The following is a 21,583-nucleotide window of genomic DNA, read 5'->3' as shown; positions in this document are numbered from 1 at the left end:
CATGTGTCAGCCAAAAGTCCAAGGAGGAATCATGCCAAAACCTCCACATGTTTCTCCCAACAACTACTCGTGACCTGCTTGGGGTCAGGACTACTCTTGCCAGGTTGCAAATCAGGCCAAATGCATCCTCACCTCATCCCCTTGGACTCTTCCCCAGCACAAGACCCAAATTCCCTGGTGAGCCTTCCTCTCAGACCAGAGGATGACAGAGGGCCACGTTGCCACCCGAGTGGACAACACACTCAGGTGTTGTGACTCAGCACCTGAATTAACCAGGCCCCATCCTGTGCTGCCTCCTAATTAGCAGGCAGGATTTCAGTGTCCTCCGGTCCTTGGCTGAGTCCCTCCTTCCCTCTGCTCCTCACTTATTCTGTTCACTGAACTAATTGCCAAGCGCCTGCACCCTGGGTGTCTGCTGCTGTTGGAGAAGATTAGTATTTTTACAGAGGGGGAAAAAAAAAGATTAAAAAAAAGATTGTGTTTTTTAAAGCAGATGAAAGGAGAGCCCAAGGAGATGTGCATTTGACTCTCAAACATGCTCCTTCAAGTCTCCCTCAGCAGTACTTAAAGGCGTTTCCAAAGCAAGACTTTATGAATGCTAAATGAACTCAGCGCCTTGTTCCTCTGCCACAAGAAAAGAAAAAATACTTATCTTTTATATACAATATTTCCTTTATGGCTGACACTGTGCATCACGCGTTGCTACTACTTCAGACAGCGACGCTGACCTTCACAAAGTCACAGGGACACCACGGGCTCCCTGGGCCAGAGGAACACACAGCTGGGCAGGGGTCAGGGAGCCTGGCTGGATCCAGGCAGCCACCAGTGGATTCACCTGCTGCTTTCCAGGAAGGGCGAGGTGAGAGCAGCACAAATGGGGAAATGTTCAAAGTCTTGCTTTCCATCACGGTGATCTTGGATGACCCAGCCAAACCGGGGATGTTGGTCGGTGTAGCACCCTCCAGGAGGGTTTCTGAGGATGCAGCTTGGTCAAGATGGGATGGGGAATGATGAACCAGGAGGGAAAGAGCAGCAGCCCAGAAAAGCAGACAGACACAGAGAGAAACACCCTCTGAGGGTCCAGCCCTGAAAACCATCTGTACCAGCACCTCCACATCACCAAGGGGTGATGGTTGGGTCCTCACTTGGGTTTCCAGCTCCCAAACTCTCCCTGATTCCAAAAAGGATGAGGAAAAGCACATCAATGCATCCAAACACCTTTGGCCATCTGGGTGATCAAGTCAAGGCCACCTAACACCTCCTAATGGAGTAAACAGTCCAACCCAGTGCCAGGACTAACCCCACCACTCTCACTGTGTGGATTTCCAGCAGGACCACTTTTCCCTACCTGTGAAATGGGGAAGAAGTGCCTTTAGCTTCTCACAAAATTCTCTGAGAAGCTGGTCCATGTTCTAAGGAAATCACCCACCCAAAGGAAGTCTTGGGAGATTTAATTAGCTGCAGTCTGTGCTGTTTGAGCTTGTTAGGTGCCATATAATTGCTAAATATTATTATTATCTCTGCAGGTACAGCAGTTTGTTAGGATAATGATAGTGATTGACATTTCCCTGGCATCTTTCATCCCAACCAGATCCCGTTTTACTCTATTATAAGACACTGTTCTGCCTTGACTCTCCATATGTCTCCAAACTGTCAACAGGATCATAACCAGCTCAGCATTGCCAAAAGAAACAAAGGCAAAGTGGCTCATGGAAGTTCATGGGATGTATCACAAGCTGAGCAAGTTCAACTTCACTCTCAAGAACTCAAGTTGCACAGGTAGGTGTGGTGTAGACAGAGATCTACGGGCTCTACTTCAACATCAACACGGACCAAAGCTGCAAGAAGCGGTCCTGGAAGCCACCACAGCACCCAAAAACTTCCCTTGTCCATCCCCATCCCCTTTTCCTGGCAAGCAGCAGTGGGTACCATAACCCAACCACCACCATGAAAAATACATCCTAGGGACAGCAAAGCAGAGGGGCCACTGAGTGATTAATGGGAGACTATCAGTTTGGGATAGGTCTCTAAATTCTCATTAAGTCAGGTGCTGAGGCATTGCACATTAATCCAGAGCATTTCCCCTTCGGCCCAAACAAATAAATAACTTGTGTATAACTCAGGGAGAACTGGGTGGAGCCATGTCTCCCCCCCCTCCGTCTCTTTCCAACTAACGAGTGAATAAAACATCGCCCACAAATCTATTAGGCTAATTTTAAATCCTGACAATTTAGCAGCACTCCAGCAAGATAAGAGCCATTTATTAAAAGCCACAGTTCATTAAGCCAAATGCTGCTGGCGTATTTACTCAGAGAAATGGGCCTGGGCTCGGCTCTCACCCAGACCAGAAGTCTCCAAAGGAGCAGGGGTGATCCTGTTTCACACAAAGAGAGAGGTCACCATGAATCTTTGCCCTCCTCGAGCACACACAGGGCTGTGCATGCTTCCCACCAAAGGAACTGGGTGTCCATGCTGCCTTCTCTCCTCTTGGATGAACACAGAGCAGAAATCAAGGGAGGCTCTGCAGCTTTGGCACCCAGAGCTATGAGAAGTCCCCACAGCTCACGTGGGGCCATGCTTTGCACCACCACACCGTGGGATTGTTCCCAAAAGGATCAGCACCCCAATCTGGATCAGGATTGCACCACTTTGGAGCCATTCCCATTGGTGGAAAGCACAGATCGACTTTGGAGAGGGATGATTGCTTCCAACCACAAGCCAGGAGGGGGCTACTGAAGAGGAACTGCTGCTTGCCAAAGGTACCAGATTGCACCCAGAGCTTTCCTTCCTCCAAGCTGCCTCTTGACATCTCTGCTGATGCCCTCTACTGTGACCATGACAGGATTTGGCCCACACAAAAAGGGCTGGAGGCTCCCAGGCCTCTGGCAGGAAAGAGATGGATTCACCAATGGGAGCAGAGTTCCCTGCTCTCTGGGAACTGGGGTTTTTGTTAACCTTCACAAGGGATGAGTTGGATGCTCCACCCAAACCAAGACACCAAACCCATAAAGCCAAACTGTGCATGAGCCCACGTTGGATCTAAAAAAACCTGCCCAGCAAAGGTGAGTCCGAGCACAAGCTGGCAGAGCAGACGTGGCCTTAGCAAGCTCTGTGCCAGCATGGATAAGCTTATTCCACCGGGGAACCACATGCCACACGGGACTGGAGGATTTTTAAGGTCCCTTGCAACCCAAGCCACTTCAGGATTCTCTGATCCTGCGGTTCAGGAGGGAGAAGCGGTGAGGGGTTCAGTGGGATGGAGCCAGCAGGGAGGGAGCTGTGCCAGCATCGCTGCGAGGAGCCGGCGGCAGAGGGCAGTGGAGAAATCCCATCTGGCAGAGTTTGTGAGTGGAATTCATTCCAGCGGGAGACATCCAAGAGACTTTATCAAGTGCAATTGTCCCACTGCGCCTTTCACCTGCACACACTTGCAAGACAGTCTGGAGTGACTACAGAGTATCCCTTTACAGTCAGAGCTGAAAGGAGCATTATAAAGGTGAATTAACATTTTAAAAGAACGTAAAAAACCCAGAACTGTTCTAATGATGATTAATGGGAAGCTATAAGGGAGGCCGTGACCTCCTGGTGTCATTAAATGGATTGGCAGGTTTCTGAGCATTAATTATAAATAGCCACAGGAGTTTGAGTGCTTAGCAGAACGATGATAAATCCATGACACAGGCACAGGGACAAGGAGCCAGGAGCATGGGGAAACACGTGCCTGTGTGTGCACACACAGCTCAGCCTGCAAGGGAACACGGGTTTACATGTGTGTCACACACAGGAAAGAGGCAGAAAGCCAAAAAAAGGTGGAAATGAGTCCGTCTGAGGATACTGTTGTGTTTGGGTAGATAGAGAAATGGATAAATGATAAATTAGGCACAGCCAGTCAATCACATTTTCTAAATGTTTTATATCCCAAAAGTTATAAAAGCAATATTCCTTTCTGGCCTTATTGGAGCCATTTCTGGAAGGCAATCACATCTGTTTCCTTGGGGATTTGAGCTGAACTGTGCCTTGGCTTTTTTTTTTTCTTGCCTTTTTTTTTCCCCTCCCCTTTCTATTTACTCTCTAGCCTGTTACCAAAGCAGGGTCAGAGCATGCATACAAATAGGGAGGAGGAGTGAAAAACAAACAGCCCTGAACCAGTGATGAACAGACAAAAAGTGATTGCAAACTTCTCATGGCAAAGCCACAGCTCCAGTAATCATGGGCCACACAGATTTTGGGTCAGGCAGCTCCCACATTGGTATTTCCCTTGTTTTAATGTGCATCATTCCACAATTGCAATGATATTATGGAGATCTGCATCCTGGGGCACTGCTGTGCACCACCTTGGATGTGCTGAGCTACCCAGCCTGCCTGTGATTTGCACAGTTCTTCTCTTCCAAGGTCCCTTGGAGAGGCACTCATGGATTAAAGCCCAAATCCCTGTCGGCATCCCACAGGGGCCCAGAGCCGCAGCCGTGAAGGTACGTTTGCTCCCTAAAGCAGAAGGTGGGTTTTTGCAGGAGTTCCTTGGGAAGAAAGGATCAGCTAACCATCAGAGCCTGCAGATGGAGGTGGGAATAAATGGGGGATGAATGGAGCAAGGACCTCAGACTCGTTAATGAGCTCTGCCAGTGAACCACAGCCATTGCAGAGGGGGAAAGCTCCTCTCGCTGCCAATGACAGGAACAAAAGGCTCTGGGTGAGATGCCAAAGGGGCAGTCCCATCCCTGGGCATCCAGACACCTCCCTTAGCATTCAGGAGAGAGGCTGACCTGGCACAGCTCTGCACCAGCAGCCACCTCCCAGCACCCAGCTGAGACAGCAGCCCCAGCATCCAACCATGGAGCATTTCCACTGGGATTGGGATCTCCATTTCCTCCAGCACCTCTCTGAACTGCTGTTTTATTTCTACCCACTCTATGAGGAAGCAAAAGCACAAGCCAACCCCCTCACCCCACTAAAATTTAAAATATTCTTTCTGTTTAGATTTAAGTCTCATTACCATGCTGGGCCCTCCTGTATTATTTCAACTGATTGGAATATGGTGGCAAAGGAATAAGTTCTCCATACAATTTTCTTCTGATCCTATTAGTTGCGATACAATTACAGTGAATACATCAATTCTTCGTCCCAGCAGCTCCTGGAAAGAGTCACCTATTAAAAGCTGACTTATTAATGAAATTGTACTTCCAGGATTAATCGGGCCACATTGGCCATTTCCATTTCTCACTCCACAAGTGCTTTTGTTTGCTTAATAGGCTGAAGTATCTTGAGAATGGCACAACTTAGAGCTTCCCCATTTGCTCTGCGTATCGCCAGCAAATTTAATATCACTTTCCTTGCTGGCGTCTCTCCGGGATAAAACCTGGCATGTGCTGCCAAGGAAATCCACCCTGCAGGGTGCAGAGGGGTAGAAGGGGCTTTCTGCCTTTGGCAGAGCCAACAAGGGTAAATTCCTCATTGATCCAAGGCCTTAAACCCAAAGGGAAATGGCAACACCAAAACAATTTGCCAAAGCCTGCTGGATGAGAGCCATGGAGTATCGTCCCATGAGTAGTTCAAAAGCTTCCCAAAGCCCCTCAGAGCATCACTCCCTGCACAATTTGATGTGGAGGATCTCCTCTGGCCCTCCCTTGTCCCTGCCCAGATAATCCCAACCACAGGAAGCCAGTCCCATTCCCCAGCATCATCCCTACATTTGGAAGCAAGAGCGCTGTTTCCCAGCACAGATGTTCCTGTGGCAGCAAAGTCACTGCATGTTGAAGCACAGTAATATAGTATGACTTTTCCCTTTAATGGAATTTTTCTAGCCCACTAGGAAAAAAAATACTCCATTAGCCATACTACAAAGGCTCCTACTTATTAGTATTTTAGAACAGTGGCAAAAACATTTCTTGAATCTAATTATTGCTGACAAATATGAAAATTGAAATCAAAGTTAAATTTTCAGCTACAGTGCCTCATTCAGCCGTGGCTCGCCCGCTCCCAACGATTGCATCAACACATTTATTCTGCTGAGCAGGCTCCCAGATTGGGCCCCCCCATCCCCTGCAGCCCACCCCTCCATCTTCGCAGGCATTAACTCTGACATACTCATCTCCACAGCCAGGCCACGGAACCAACTCCGTGTTTACCAGTTGTACGTGGCCAACGGATTGGAGCGAGGCTTTTAGGGGCTGGACAGGAAGGGAATAGAGCTTGCTGCTTGGAGAAGAAAGGGATAGAACTTGCTGCTTTTTTTTCCCCTCCTTTTTTAAAAATTTATTGTTATTTATTTCCAACTTTGCTGTCTCCCATTCCCTCCCAGCCTGATCTCCAAATGGGGCATTTTGATTTCCACAAGATAGAGGATGTAGAAGGGAGGGGAGACTGGAGAGAGGGGGGAAATAAGGAAAAAAAAAAGCCTTGTCAACATATTTCTTTTCTCCTACCTCCCCCCAACATACTGTAAAAATCAATCCCCTTTGTCATTTTGCTCTGCTTGTGTGAATGTTTAATGGCTGTCGAGGGAGATAATGATTGCTGCTAGGAAATTCATTTCAGATTTGCTATTTATAAAGTACTTGGTGCTCAGGTGGGAAATTAACATAAGGAAGGGGGAAAAGGACCAAACCAGGGAAAAAAAAGCAGCAGGAGAGGAGGGATGAGATGCTGCAGGGCTGGTTGGAATGGGATGGAGCCCAAAGAGAATCTGCATCTGGTTTGCATGGAGCAAGGATGGCACTGCCAGCCCCTTCCCACCCATGGATGCAAGGACACAGAGCCAGGACTATCCCCCAAGTGCCTGGGGACTTCATCCCCCAAAATCCAGTCCAGCAGCCCCAGCAGCACCAATGGTTTGTGTGCAGCTCCCCCTCCAGCCCCTCATCCCTTTGGGTTGACCCCAAACCTCCTCTGAGCCCCCTCTCCCCTCAAAGCCCGCCAACCTGTTGGAGTTTTGAATCCCAAGGGAATTCCCATCTGCGGTCCAGCCAGACCCCGCAGCACCAACGCTGCCATTGAGTTGCCAATTCTGTGTCTCAGAAGTTGCTTTTCACTTTCTGATTTTTCAATAATAGGCTTGGTATGAATCCCTTAAGCTTCTGAAATAAGCTGAAAAACGCTTTTCCAGGCATTTACATAAACACAAGTGGATCAGAAGGAATAATCATAGTTTATGCATTATTTGGGGGCTTTGGAGATGGTTTCTAATGTGGTGTCAGGTTTTGAAGCCCAAAACATACAATGGGAAGCACTGACGTGCAGAAAAGCAGCACAAAAAGTAAACAATAAATAATACAGGTTTTTTTTCATGTTGTCTCCAATGACAAGGCAGTTTTGGCTCTGCCACTACCCCGGCCTCTAATGGATCACGGATCCTGCTCCTCGCCAGCTTTGTTCCAAAAAGAGCTTCATTAAGAGAGATGTCACTCATCCTAAATCCAAATTCACCCCGTGCCAGCCAGCCCTGCCACTCTCCTGTGCCTTGGCCCACTATCAAAAACCCCAGTGCTGGCTTTAGGAATTGACTTTGGAAAACTAAAAGTCTAACGGAGGCACCCTCTGATCTCTAAATACCATCTGTACTGTAGAAAGAGAATAAAAGCTAAAAACACCCAAACTAAGCCAGGAACGAAGTGCTATTCACCAGATAACTCCTCCAAGCGGGGAAAAAAGCCCCAAACACCAAAAAAAGAAAGAGAATATTATGGCATTAATGAACCTTGCTTTGCTCTGAGGGTCTGTCATGCTTCCAGTGAGGCGGGTCAGGTTTGGCTTTCAAACCAGTTCTTTAAATCAAGAATTCCGTTTCTAGTAAAATGGAAACATTAGCAAAGGATCTGTTTTGAAGAAATAACAATACAAAATGGAACAAGGCTGGAGACTCCAGGCTCTTTGATACTGCTGGAACACAGCCTTTGGAGCTCTTTTTTTTTTTTTTAAATCACTTCACAACTTTGTACATAAAGCTTCAGCGAGCTCCAAAGAAAATGCTTCAAAAATTAATCCTTACTTTTCCCAGAATTTACTTTCACTGGGAATTTGTGATGGCTCTTTTTTTTTATTTCATTTTTAAATTAGAAAAACCTGAAACATTCTGCTTCATTTCTAATATTACACAATTTCCTGTGGCATTTCCCACTCCTTAGCAGCTGCTCTCTCCCACTGTGAGTCACTGAAGGACACGAACCAGCCCTATGGACTGAGCATTTGTGGTTTTCCAAGCTCCTTTCCAAGCTAAATCAGGGTTTCCAGGATCAGCAGCGTGCAAGGAAAATACACCAGTCCCTCAAGGCTGGGTTGGATGGGAGTTGGAGCAACCTGGTCTGGTGGAAGGTCTTCCTGCCCATGGCAGGGGGTAGAATGAGATGAGATTTAAGCTCCTTTGCAACCCAAACTCTTCTGGGATCTTTTTCTGTAATTTCTAAAAAAATCCCTGACTAGAACCCGCCCTCATCCCTCCTCCAAGCCAGAGGCACCGCTTGGTGTGGGCCTCAGCTCACCCAGTGCATGGAGGTGACTCTTCCATCCACCTCCAGAGGGTCCTTGCTGCTGTGCTGGGACTTTTCAGTCTGGCAGCACCTCCATCCCCATTATCTCTGTGGGAAGGCAGAGGGTTCCATGCCAGCTGCCAGCAGAGATTTAAAGGGAATACTCCGACCACCGGGAATTCAGGCACAGTGGATGCCCGGAATCCTGACCTGCCCATGCAGCTCCTCTGAAGCAGTTCAGAGTCGAGGCTCCTTTTTTTCACTGCCCTGATTAGTAAGCGAAGCATTACTGGGAGGTGGAGGAAGGGAAAGTGGGAGGGGGGCAAGAATGCCAAGAACCAAACACTGTCTTTAGTGGGAACAGTCAACAGGACAAGGGGACCAAGAGGTCAATTAATTTACAACAGCTTTCAGCATTAGACATATTAACTGTTAAGCACATCAAAAATCCATGCTCTGCCTCCTGGCAGCAGAGAACAGAGCCCGGCAAGGCAGCACCTCTGATTTATTATTAACCACGAGCAAGGTGCCTGCTTGGGAAGGAGGAGGGAGGGAGGGAGGTGGCTGCTCCTCCAGGCTGCCAGCCACAGCTCCAAATGTGCTGGGAGCAGCAGGGATGCAATTCCTGCAGGATGCACCCATGGATGGGCTGGAGGGGTTGGGGTGCAGTGACAAAGGGGTCACTCTTTGTGATCCTGTTTTTTTGTAGAATCACAGAATGGGTTGGGTTGGGAAGGGACCTTAAAGATCCTCTTATTCCAACCCCCTGCCATGGACAGAGACACCTTCCACTGCCCCAGGTGGCTCCAAGCCCATTCAGCCTGGCCTTGGACATTCCAGAGATTAATGTCCCAGGACCTCCCCACCCTCCCAGGGAACAATTCCTTCCCCATATCCCATCCAGCCCTGCCCTCTGGCAGTGGAAGCCATTCCCTGTGTCCTGTCCCTTCATCCCTTGTCCCCAGTCCCTCTCCAGCTCTCCTGGAGCCCCTTTAGGCCCTGCTGGGGGCTCTGAGCTCTCCCTGGAGCCTTCTCCTCTCCAGGTGAGCACCCCCAGATCTCCCAGTCTGTTTTGTTTCCTATAAAAGCTTCTAAAGGCATGAAAAGCCCACATGCCAAGGTGTGGGTGCTGGCTGGCAACGGGAGACAGAAGCATGGCTTGGACTTCCACTGTAAAATCCCCAAATCTGGCACCTTGCTCATTTTGGCTCCTGTTTGAAACTGAGAGCTCAAGTCCGAGTCCAAGTGTTTGCCATGAATACCAGAGATGGATCAGTTTTGTGTCCTGCTGAGTCTAACGGGAGATTTGTCACTGCCCATCAAAGGAGAATGACCAGTAATGCTTAAAAAATCCCATTTCCCCTCTTTAAAGCTTTTGTCCCTTCAACTGGAGAGCAAGCAAGGAAAGTTTTGCCCTTTCTTACCGCTACTGAAGTTTGGGAAGCAAAGATAAACATAAATGAAGGTCTTTTTCTGATCCCCATGGCCAAATATTTGCTCCTCATGTGGTGTTTCCCAGGCTGAGGAAAGCTGAAGTTCACCTCTGTCATCTGACTGGAACTTCCTGGGAAGAGCTGTCCCCCATCCACTCCTGGTTTATCACAGAAAACAGCCAACCCTGCTCACTAACCTGACCTAGATCTGTCAACTGATCAATTTCTTCCCCATGGGGAAAAAATAAAATGGGGGAGGAAATCACAATATAGGTATTTTTAAGTGCAAACTGCAAGAAAAATCCACAATGCAGACACTTCTAATATCAAATGCACTCGTCTCAGGCGTAAGTCAAAGGAAGATGAAAAAACCACGAGCCAAGGTTATTGTGCTGGTCAAAATTCCTATGTGGAGAAAGGAGAAGTAGCTTTTGTGAAACACAAGGATATCCCAAACCTGGCTGCAGCCTCCAGAGCACCAGTCCTGTACAGAGGGATGTTCCCCAGGATGGCTCAGAAGTTCAGTCATACCAGAGGAGGTTTTTTCCAAGCTCCCTGCTCCCACCTGATGCTCTGCTTATCAAACTGATATTTACCTCCTTTTGACCCATGAAGCTCATCCCAAATGTGGGAAAGAGAGAGCAGCTGGACACCAAACTGGACTTCCATAGAATCCCCAAATCTGACACCTTTGCTCATTTTGGCCCAAAATTTGTAACCAGGAGCTCAACTCCAAGGCCAGGCTGCAGCCAAACCTTTGCCATGAACATCTGAGATGGACGATTTTTTTCCTCCTGACAGACCCACTGTAGGTGGCCACAGGCACATTGTTCCTGTGTGCTTCATGGCCCGTAAACAACTGCAGGTCCTGAAATTTGTGTCAGCACTTACGGGACCTCACACATCTCCAGTCCACCAGTACACCCAAACCTGGTGTAGCTACTACACAAGCACCTCCTCCCATGCTCTAAGGTAACTTATTACACACAATGGAGTTTCCATTTCATTTTGATTTTTTACCATTTTGATCTCCATCTGTTGTGGTGGAGATCTCTCCACGACCACAGCGTAGAGCAACTACAACAACTTTACTCCTCCTTGTATCCTGCCAATCCACTGCTGTGTAACCAGCTCAGCACAGGGATGCTCCCAGGGAAGCAGCAGCAATCCACACATGGAAAACCCCACCTGCAACTCCACCACCCAAGCCAAAATCCCAAGCCCCTTTCCAGCATTGTGGGTGCCATCCAGCGTTTTGCACAGCGCAACTGCTTTCCAAAGGTCTTCTCAGGTTCCTGCTTGCTCTGATGCATCTTAAAAATGTGCCAATTAATCCCACGTGGTGGCCTGATTTCCAGAGGTGCTGGTACCTCCTCAGCCCCGCTGAGAATCAGCAGCAATGACAGATGTTCAGCCACACTCCAAATCCAGCCATCGAGCAGGCGGAGTGCATTCCCCTCCTTTTATGTACTGCATATAACTGGGTTATCTAATCATGTAGGTATTGATTATTACTGTTATTACCTATTAAAAAGCTATTTTCTGCTGTTGGGGTGAATATCACATTTTATTGACCTGTGTGATAACTATTAACCACACCTAATATTTTTCCTGAGGACCAATAAATCCGAGCATTCACAAAAAGATGTCGATACACGTAATTTTTTTTATACACATTCATTAGTGCAATTACCTCCTGCAGGAGCTGCCAGGAAGTTTCTCCTCACCCCTCCACTGAGAAAAAATTCTCACAGGATTTTGGGGGTAGCATTTTTTGGGGCTAGCATTTTTTGGGGGTAGCATTTTTTGGCATAGCCCCAACCCAGATTCCAAATCCTGCCCTTCCTAAGGGGAAGCACCCAGCCTCTCCTCCCTGTGGATGTGTCTCTGGGTCAGATCCAGCCTTTCCATCATACACCAGCACAGCCTGTCTCAGTTTGGGAATTATCTGCATCCCAGCCACATCGAACGAGCGAATAATTCTTTCAGATGAGGAACGCTCTGTGTAGGATGTTGACACATGCTATTATTTTACATACCTATTTCAGCTTGTATGCTTATTAGAATAAGGTCTTTATGCTAATTTGTAAATCAAATTCCCATAATTCTTGGCTTACTGATGTTAAAGGCCCAGCTAAATCTTCTATGACCTTTTAGCCTGGTTAATCCTTTTACGCGTGGCTGAGTGAAGAGTTTTCTTGTCTTTTCCACGCCCGACTGTTGGGGTGAGATTTTTGCCTCTTTCTTAAGAAATCCAGGTGAGCTGTGGGTCAGGGACATGGGGCACATGTCAGGACACCCCTTTACTTTGAGCCAATGAAAGTGGGAAGAGAAAACACTGCTGCCTGGGCCCTGTGTGAGGATATTTTGGATTTTTATCGCTGTTATTTAAAAATCACACGGAAGACACAGAGCAAACACAATGAGAGCTGTGTTGCCAAATTGCCACTCACTTCCCGACACCCGGAGCTATTCCAGCCCTCTGCAACCTCCCTCTTCCCATCTCCTTTCCCAAGTTGTGGCTGGACATTTTCTGGCTCCATCCTTCTTGTGAGTGGATGCAATGGACACCTGCAGCTCCTTCCCAAGAGGATGCAGGATCCCAGAAATGCTCCAGCCTCTCTCTTCAGCACCAGCACTCAACAGCTCCCTTGGTGTCCAACCACGCTGGACATTTCAGGGTTCAGGGGGACTCAGCAGCTCCCATTTTAGGGCCACAATTCCACAAATCCAACAAATTTAGAAAATTTCTACAAAAGGGAATCTGCACAACTTGGAGGACCCACAGATGTTTGCACAAATGCAGGTGGTCAAACGCTTCTGAATTATCCCACTTCACACTCCACTTTCCTTTCAGGCACACTCACAAACCACTTTTCTTATTGTTTGTTTGGCTGGAAATAGGGAAACAACCAGAGGGTGGATGAACCGCTGCAGAGGGCAGCACACATCTCCAGAGATATTTAGAGGAGGTTTGTGCAAAACACAGTTTTTCTGCATGACAGTTATTTTCATGTTGTCAAACACAAGCCAGCTCCACTTCTGGACACCAAACAAAGGAGAAAACCTATGAATTCCAAAAACTACTGTAATCACAGAAGAATTAATGAAGCAGAAGCACATTACTGCTGTTTTTCAGCACTGCATACACACCTAAATATTACCTTGGGGTTGAATGAACCCAAATTTCTCAAAACTTTCTTTAAAAGTTTGCACTAAAATACAAAATTATTTGAAGGGTGTGTTTGAGGTTTTCTTTAATGAAAACTCTTAAATAAAAATATTTATTTCTTTGACTATTAAATGAAAATATGCAAGAAAAAACTCCCAAGAGGACTCCCTCCTTCCAAAAATGCAGCAACTTCCAGCCCAAAAAAGGTCCCAGTTTTTTGCTGTGAAGGCTGCCCTGGGCAATATTTCACCCATCTCCCCACAGCTCTGCCCTGGACCCTCCCCAGACCATGGAGTAACGTGGGTCCCTGCTTTCCCTCACTCCAGGAGTGACTCAGGGACTTCTGGCACTCACATCAGATTCCTGAAAGGCAGGGAATTGGGGGATTTTGGGCTCAGGGAGTCAGCACATTCCTCCCCACTGCTCTGCTGCCCAGGAGAGTTATAAAAATAATAAATAAAGAAATAAAAAACCAACTACTTTTTGATCTGGAAGCTTTGATAGGAGCAGGGTGAAGAAGCAGGAAGGATGACCAGAGGCATGGAATAAGACTGCAAGGAAGCCGAGTCAGGAGCCCCAAAGCAAGCATGAAAAAATAATAAAATAATTTAATAATAAAATAAATGAAGCACGAATTGTGGGCAGGAGAAGTGAGGAGGGAAAGGTGCAGCTTCATCCCTCTTCTGGGAAGCCCCGACCCTTCACAGCCCACCCGGGCTCCCTGCAGAGGGGGCAGCCAAGGGGGCCGAGGCTGGAAGCCGCGGGGAAGCCCCTGGGATGCCGGAATGCCGGCACGCCAAGCGGGAAGCAGCAGCCCTGGGAGAAGGAGAGCGCTCGAGGAGGGAGAGCGGGAGCAAGGCGAAGGGGAGCGATGCCTCGGCGTGTGATGTGCATGTTAAGCAGCCTGTGCCGGTCGATACGGCACGGCGGGCTCTCCCCCCACAGGAGCGGGCCCGGCCTGCCCAGAAGAGAGAAGTTTGTGGTGGAAGACACCCAGTCACCATCCCTGCCCACACCGCAGCCCCCAGCCCCAAACCCGCTGGGCTTCCTAAGCCCACCCTGCTGCAGCGCACCTCGGCACGCGGGGGACGAGGCTGGGCTGCTTTGGACATCCCCAGCCTTCCGTGGGCACCTGGGAGCAGCGCAGAGGTAGCTGGATCCGGCTGTGGAGAAGGAGGTGCATTCACACCCCCGGGGTGCATCCATCCTCAGGAGAGCCCACACCCCCCCACCGAGGAACGCCTGCATCCCCCCGGGGTGCATCCGTCTCGCCCAGGAGTACTCGCACCGCCCCGGGGGTACATCCATGCTCCAAAGAGCGCCTGCATCCCCTCCCGCGGTGCATCCATTTCCCCGAGAAGTGCCCGCATCCCGCCCCGGAGCCCCGGTCCCAGCCGCCCCCCGCGCACGGCGCAGCAGCATCCCCCTGGCGCATCCCCCGGCGCATCCCCTGCGCATCCCGAGCTCCCGCGGCGGCCCGGGGCAGGATGCGGCTCCATCCTCTCCTCCCATGGAGAAAACCCCGCTCGCACAGCCCCTCCAGATGGCTGCGAGGAGCCTAACGCGAGCTGACAGGCTCGGCGCTCCCGGCCAGATGGGGCTGGCTCCTGCCGCCTTTCCCCCCTCCTTTTCCCATCGCTTTTTGCTCTTTTTTTTTTTTTTTTTTTCTTTCCCTCGCACAGCTTCCCGCTCCCCACCAAGCACCATCCCCTGGCTGGGGGGAGGCAGCCGTGCTGATCCGGGACAGACTGGACGAGGACTTCCCAACTCCCAGCCCGGCGGGAGCGGGGCTACACCGAGTTTTTCGGACGACCTTGCTGGAAAAGCAAAGGCGTGGGGGGAGCACGGAGGAACCCCAGGCGCCCCCACCCCGTGCCCCCCAGCCTGTTGGATCATTGATCCTGCCAGAATTGTGCTGGGATGGCGGAGTCCTTCTGCACCCGCAAAAATAATCAGGACGCCGGGGGAGAAGTGTCCCCCCCGCCGCCAGCCCGGTGCGCCGGGAATTCCTGCGCCGCACCCGCATCCGCATCCCCCGCAACTTCACAGCGGGCTGGGGACCCTTTCCCAGCTCTGTCCCCGCTCTGGAGGGATCCTCATCCCCACTCTGGAGAGGATTCTCATCCCCCAGCCCCCTTGGAGGGTGCTGCTGTGGGACCGCGCATCCTCCGCCCGCCCGGGCTGCGTCCCCCGCGGCGTTCCCTACCTTGGGAGAGGAGGAGCGCGGCCATCCCGGCGAAGATCACCCAAGAGACGGGGTGGTGCATTTTGGCCTGGGCCATGTTTTCCTTCTCCTTCCCCACTCACTGCCGGGCGGGGAAAGGTTTAAAATCCAGCGTTTTCCCGGAGCAAAGCGCAGGAAGAGGGGCGGGAGGGGGAAGGAAAAAGGAAGGGGGAAAAAAAAAAAAAAAAAAGGAAAAAAGCACCGAAGGGGGGGAGGGGGAAAAAACCCAAAAGAAAAAAAAAAAAAGGGGGGGAAGGGGGTCGGAAGGGGTTGCAGGTGCGAGGACAGGCGCTGCGTGCCCGCCGCTCCGGCCCGCACACGCCGCCCGGCTGCAACACGCCGCCGGCCGCGCACGCAGCCGCCCCCGCGCAGCACTCATTGGCTGCGGGGCCCCCCCGCGCCGGCACCCGCACCCCGCCGGCACCCGCACCCCCTAACCCCACCGGCACAGACACCCCGAGCACCCCACCGGCACCCGCACCCCGCCGGCACCCGCACCCCCTAACCCCACCGGCACAGACACCCCGAGCACCCCACCGGCACCCGCACCCCGCCGGCACCCGCACCCCCTAACCCCACCGGCACAGACACCCCGAGCACCCCACCGGTACCCGCACCCCCTAACCCTACCTGCACCCCCTAACCCCACCGGCCCCGAGCACCCCATCGGTACCCCGCCGGCACCCGCACCCCCTAACCCCACCCGTACCCGCACCCCGCCGGCACCCGCAACCCCTAACCCCACCGGCACAGACACCCCGAGCACCCCACCGGCACCCGCGCCCCCTAACCCCACCGGCACCCGCACCCCCTAACCCCACCGGCACAGACACCCCGAGCACCCCACCGGTACCCTGCCGGCACCCGCACCCCCTAACCCTACCTGCACCCCCTAACCCCACCGGCACAGACACCCCGAGCACCCCACCGGTACCCTGCCGGCACCCGCACCCCCTAACCCCACCCGTACCCGCACCCCGCCGGCACCCGCAACCCCTAACCCCCCCCGTACCCCCTAACCCCACCGGCATCCGCACCCCCTAACCCCACCGGCACCCACACCCTGCCGGCACCCGCAACCCCTAACCCCACCGGCAAAGACACCCCAAGCACCCCACCGGCACCCGCACCCTGCCGGCACCCGCACCCCCTAACCCCACCGGCACAGACACCCCGAGCACCCCACCGGCACCCGCACCCTGCCGGCACCCGCACCCCCTAACCCCCCCCGCACCCCCTAACCCCACCGGCATCCGCACCCCCTAACCCCAACGGTACAGACACCCCGAGCACCCCAGTGGCACCCGCACCCTGCCGGCACCCGCGCCCCCTAACCCCACCGGCACCCGCACCCCCTAACCCCACCAGTAAAGACACCCCACTAACCCCACGGCAGCTACACCCCCTCACCCCAGTGGCATCTGCACCCCCGACATCTGCACCCCGTAACCCCACCAGTGCCCAGACCCCCAGCAGCCGCACCCCCGGCACCGTCGGCACCTGCAGTCCCCACATTCGCCCCGGAATCCACACCCCCGAACTGCCCCCCCCGGCCATATGCAGCCCCCTAACCCCACCAGGATCTGCACCCCCTCACCCGGCACCTCCCCATCCCTCAGCACCCACATCCCCCTCACTGTTGGCAGCCGCAGCCCCCAGACTTCCCCCTGGCATCTGCACCCCCTCCCTCTGGATCTGCATCCCCCCAACTCCGGCATCCCCCCCTCCCAGTTCTGGCATCCAGCACCCACATCTCCTGGGCATCCGCATCCCCCTAAATTCCCCTGGCATCTGCAGCCCCCAACATTTCCCCTTTAGCGTTCACACCCCTGCTCCATCGTCTGTACACCTCCACAGCACCCTTGCAATCCCCCCCCAAAGCTCTTCCCCTCTGAGAAAGGGGGTGAATCCCTCCTGGAGCAGCTGCAGCGATGCTGTGACTCAGTTTCCCCACCTGCACGATGGTGGGAGGGATTCACACACATATTCCTGTGTCCCACCTGCCTGGCCCAAAAGGAAGAGGGGCACCTGTTCCTGGGGGCTGATCTCTGCAGGACAGCCCCAGCAAGCCTTTTCTCCTCATGCACCTAAACCTATGTGGAAATGGCTCTAAAAGCAAATTTAATAAGGAAAACCTCCTCAGTTTGGAGCAGAAATCTCCTTTTAGTCCAGATCATGGGGGGTTTTCCGTGCTGTAACCATACTCCTCCGATTCCTCACACCAAGCTCTGAGCAGCATGTAGGCCCCTTGGACCCAGTTTAGGATTGAACACACTCCTGTCACTTCAGCTCCTTGCCCATGCCAACTACTGGTCCCTATTTCACAATACCAAAAATAAAATAAACTTTTTTCCAGTTCAGGATTCCCAAACCAAACACATCTGTCCACACCACAACCCAGCATCAAGAGCATGACACCCACATGCCCACACAGAAAAGGTCCTTGAAAAAAAACCCTTAAATTATTCTACCCTTTATCCAATAAAAAGAATATCTGAGGCTCAGAACCCCCAGAGACCCCTTTTAAACAACCTAAATAAAAACTATCACATTAAATATTATTTTCATAACTGATAAGGATGTCTCATTTGATTGCTCGAGGTGACTCACAGCCCCTTCAAACAACATTATAGCCAGAAAAAATGACAAAGAGGAAAAAAAATTAAAGATATTCTGGCTTTTTGTATTTATGCCTCCTCAGAGGCTTCCAAAAATCTGAGCTGTTCACTTTGCAATTCAGAAGAACACTTGGCTGCGAACTCTTGGAAATCCAGCTGTGTTTCTCTCTCTGTCACCCAGGGACTCTCTGAGTCAGATCCAGGCCAGTCGTTGTGCTGCAGGAAGGTGACAAAGCACAGGTCCCTCTGCTCCAGCCCCATCCACAGATCTGACAATGATTCAAATGTCAAACGTTGGGAGGGGTTGGCAGATCAGGCAGGGCGTTCCCACCAGCCTTGTTTGATGCCTGCACGTCCCTGCCACCAGCCAGCCAAAGGGTGACACTGTCCCCAGCCACAGACAAGATGCATTTCAGCATCCTTGGGTGCTCCCCAACACCTTCACTGCTGTGACCCACCAGTTTCCATGGGGGCTTGCCAAAAAGTGGCTGCAGAGGGCTCTTAGCTCTCCTTCCTTTCCCCTCCCAAGGCTTGGTTCAATCCACAGACCTCGAGGTGGTCCCATGAATCCAGGGCTCTCCACCACCACTTTCTCCACCACACCCTGCCAGGGCCTCCACCACCTCCCAGCTCATTAGGAGAGGAAGAGCTAACGAGCACAGTAGCACTAATGAGCCAGTGGTGCAGCAGGACACTTGTCCAGAAGAAAATACAGGGTGTGGAGGATTTAATCTTGTCATGATGTCAGGGTTTGGAGTGTTCCTCCAGCACAATCCCACTGTCCCAGCAACTGCCAGCTGATGAAAAACCCCTGGAGAGGGGAAAAGATTCCTAACTCCATCCCATCTCAACCTCTCCACTGCTTCCCCACCATTGCACCAGCATAAATTGCCTACAATGAGATGCCACACAGCAATTTTCACCACCCTTGGCAACGCTCCTTTGACCCGAGCTTGCCGAGCCACTGACTGCACTTGGAGCAGCTGGAAGTGGTCGATTAGGTTGGTTTGGTTTATTACCAACACATTATGCTTTAAAAAACACAACTTCCCTGCCTATTTGCCTAAGCAGGGAGAGCAGTTTCTAAGTCAGCCCTACGCAGTCGCTGCTCTTCCTACAGATTTGCTCCATGCATTATTAATCCACACAGCGCTCGTTCTGAGCACGGATATTTACCCGATGCACCAGAACAGCTCTTAAGGAGCCTTTGGCTTGTGGCTTTGTGGAACATCAACTTTTCATGTTGAGCAGCAGGTGATGTTCAACAGAATGCCTTGCAATAAATGCCTAATATCTCCATTACACTCCTCCATATCTGTGTGCTGGGCTGATAGGAACATGCAGATAGCAGGGCTGCACTCCTGAGATAGGGATGGGGGGAACAAGTTATTCATTGGAAATCATATATAAATATATATTTGTACCTGGTGTTAACCAGGGACACCATCCCTCCATCCTTTGAGATGCAGAAGGCTCCTCTCGGCAGAAATTCCTGCAAAATTTCTATGAAATTCAATTTTTTTCTGCCTCTAAATCTGAATAAAAGCCCAAAACACAACACCTTGGCTAAAAGTCTGCAGGGGAAAAAAAAAAACCTGATGTGCTGCTTTGCAAGGAAACCTCTAAATGGCTCTAAAAGGAGTGCTGTGACCTTGCTGAGCAGCACTGCATAATTTTTAATAGACATTTTTTGCTGGAACTGACATACTCCCAGGCGTGGTTTTACTTCGCTAACATTTTTTCCAGAGGGAAATGCCATGTTTCATTGGATTTTTTTTCATCATCCCTCCGTATACATCCCTGTAATTACTGTGTGCATTACAATAGCATTGGCGTGCCTCTGATAAGATCCTGGTTCCATTATGTTCAACTCCGTGTGTACACCCGGTAAAAACAGTCCCTCCCTTGAGCTCTTCAAGTCAAAATAGAGAAAGCAGAGGAAGGTGTTGAGACAAGAGCAAATTACTTCTCATTTTGGCTGGAAAAATAAGACTTGGGAAGGCTAAGCCACCACATGAGGCCAGGGAGGGAATTTCTGGCTGTGTCACGAACGGAACCAAAATCTCCCAGATTTTAAGACTTGCAGGGCTCACCTGCTTCCCCATCCGAAATTACTTCTGCTCGTGGCTCAGCAGTGCAAGGGGAGAGTTAAGGCAACACTTCCACCACTCTGCCAAAAACACCAGCCATAGATTATGAGCAAAATGACCCTTTTTTCTTGACAAGGGGGAGAATTTGTAAAGCTCCACACATAGCCCGGCCCACGTGTCCACACAAAGGCATTCCAGCACCCCCCCGTGCCCTGGCATGCAGGGGACACATGGAGCCAGACAGACACGTGCCCACGGGTGCCCAGCTTTGCTCCTTTAATTACACCTCCTACGGGTGAGAAAGATAAGCCCAAACGGAGCAGCTGCATGAAGGGAGGAAGCCTATAAGTTATTCATAAGTTCAGGCTCAAGCTCCTCTCTTGCTTTCACTCCATGACACCTTCAAAACATATTATTCATCTATTTTTTCCTCCTCTGGGAAGGGAGATGGTAATTGTAGTAAATATATCACTGCCAAGTCATCCTCGCAGCCTCTGAGGCTGCACAGCGCGCGAGGGGTAGGGATCTGAGGCAGCAGATTTGGGATGCCTGGGATCCGTGAAGGGCATCCTCAGGCTGCTAAGCACTGGGGGAGAACCTTCACCATCCCATCCTTCGGGAAAAAAACCCCACAATGCCCAGTGAGCACCTGCAAGTTGTTCATAAGACTTTTCCCCATCCAGCCCAGCGGGGCTCGGACTGGGACTCCAACTCCCTCAGGATGCTGCACGCCGTTTTCATCCCATCCTGGTGGCATTTGGGTCAATTTTTGGCTGTTTCTGACTCACAAATTAAAAAAAAAAAAAAAAAAAGCCACTCTCACCAGCATCCCTGCCTGCAGAGAGCCTTTGGAAGCAAGAGCCACAGCTCAGAGATTTTGTTTGCCCTCTCAAGGCTGTTCCAGACAGAATAATGCTCCTGCCAACCGAAGCAGCTCTCCTTGAGCTCGAGAGGTTAGTTTTTCTGAATGCAGCGACACGGATCCTCGCCTCGGCCCCATAGCACAGAGGATTTGTTGTATTCCAGTGCAAAAATAACCCTGAAAGCAACATCTATGGCCCCACCAGGGAGGGGAGGGCTCCAGCATTGGCGCAAGGCGCCTGGGAGGGGAGAGAGACATGGGGCATGGATTTTATTTGTCCTCGATTCCCAGGGAGGTCATTTACTGCAGTGCCCCTGGCACTTCCCCAGCCCTTTCTAGCACATTTGATTCTTGTGAGTTTTCTTAATCTCATCTCCTTCATTGGTTATTGCTCTTTCAGTGCTGAACTCAGCAAGATCGCTTGTGTTTAGAGAAAGATTAGCGCTGAGTACATTAAACACGGTAATGCCATGTACTGTAGGGCACCGGGTCACTGCCCCAGCTCCCCGCGCCCACAGCACCTTCCCAAATCCCAGGCCTCTGCCTGAGGCTGCTTTTAGCTACGTCTGCAGCACCTCTGGCATCCCAGCACCTTGGGAGATAAAAACCCTAGCAGCTCCAGCACGGAGCACAGCTTGTTTCCCCTTCAAATTGAAGCTGGAGTTGGACTCGGTGGGATCACCCCACCCAAATCGGGACATTCTGTGACTCTTTGATGGCAA

At 51.2% G+C, this 21,583-nt stretch overlaps 2 protein-coding genes across 2 annotated transcripts in view; one reads left to right on the top strand and one right to left on the bottom strand.

The window, feature by feature from the left end:
* LOC137462053 (protein CEPU-1) overlaps positions 1-15,466 on the bottom strand; it is a 357,852-nt gene extending 342,386 nt beyond the window's left edge. The window contains exon 1 of the mRNA XM_068172041.1: positions 15,274-15,466. Coding sequence (XP_068028142.1) covers positions 15,274-15,349 — 76 coding nt within the window. The 5' untranslated portion in view covers positions 15,350-15,466. The remainder of the gene's footprint in view (positions 1-15,273) is intronic.
* Positions 14,476-21,583, top strand: part of FEZ1 (fasciculation and elongation protein zeta 1) — a 431,041-nt gene continuing 423,933 nt past the window's right edge. The window contains exon 1 of the mRNA XM_068172031.1: positions 14,476-14,485. The gene's annotated coding sequence lies outside the window, so the exon portion shown is untranslated. The remainder of the gene's footprint in view (positions 14,486-21,583) is intronic.

Source organism: Anomalospiza imberbis, chromosome 24, assembly GCF_031753505.1.
Source record: "Anomalospiza imberbis isolate Cuckoo-Finch-1a 21T00152 chromosome 24, ASM3175350v1, whole genome shotgun sequence".
Classification (NCBI taxonomy): Eukaryota; Metazoa; Chordata; class Aves; order Passeriformes; family Viduidae; genus Anomalospiza; species Anomalospiza imberbis.
This window is presented reverse-complemented; position numbering and strand designations above follow the sequence as displayed.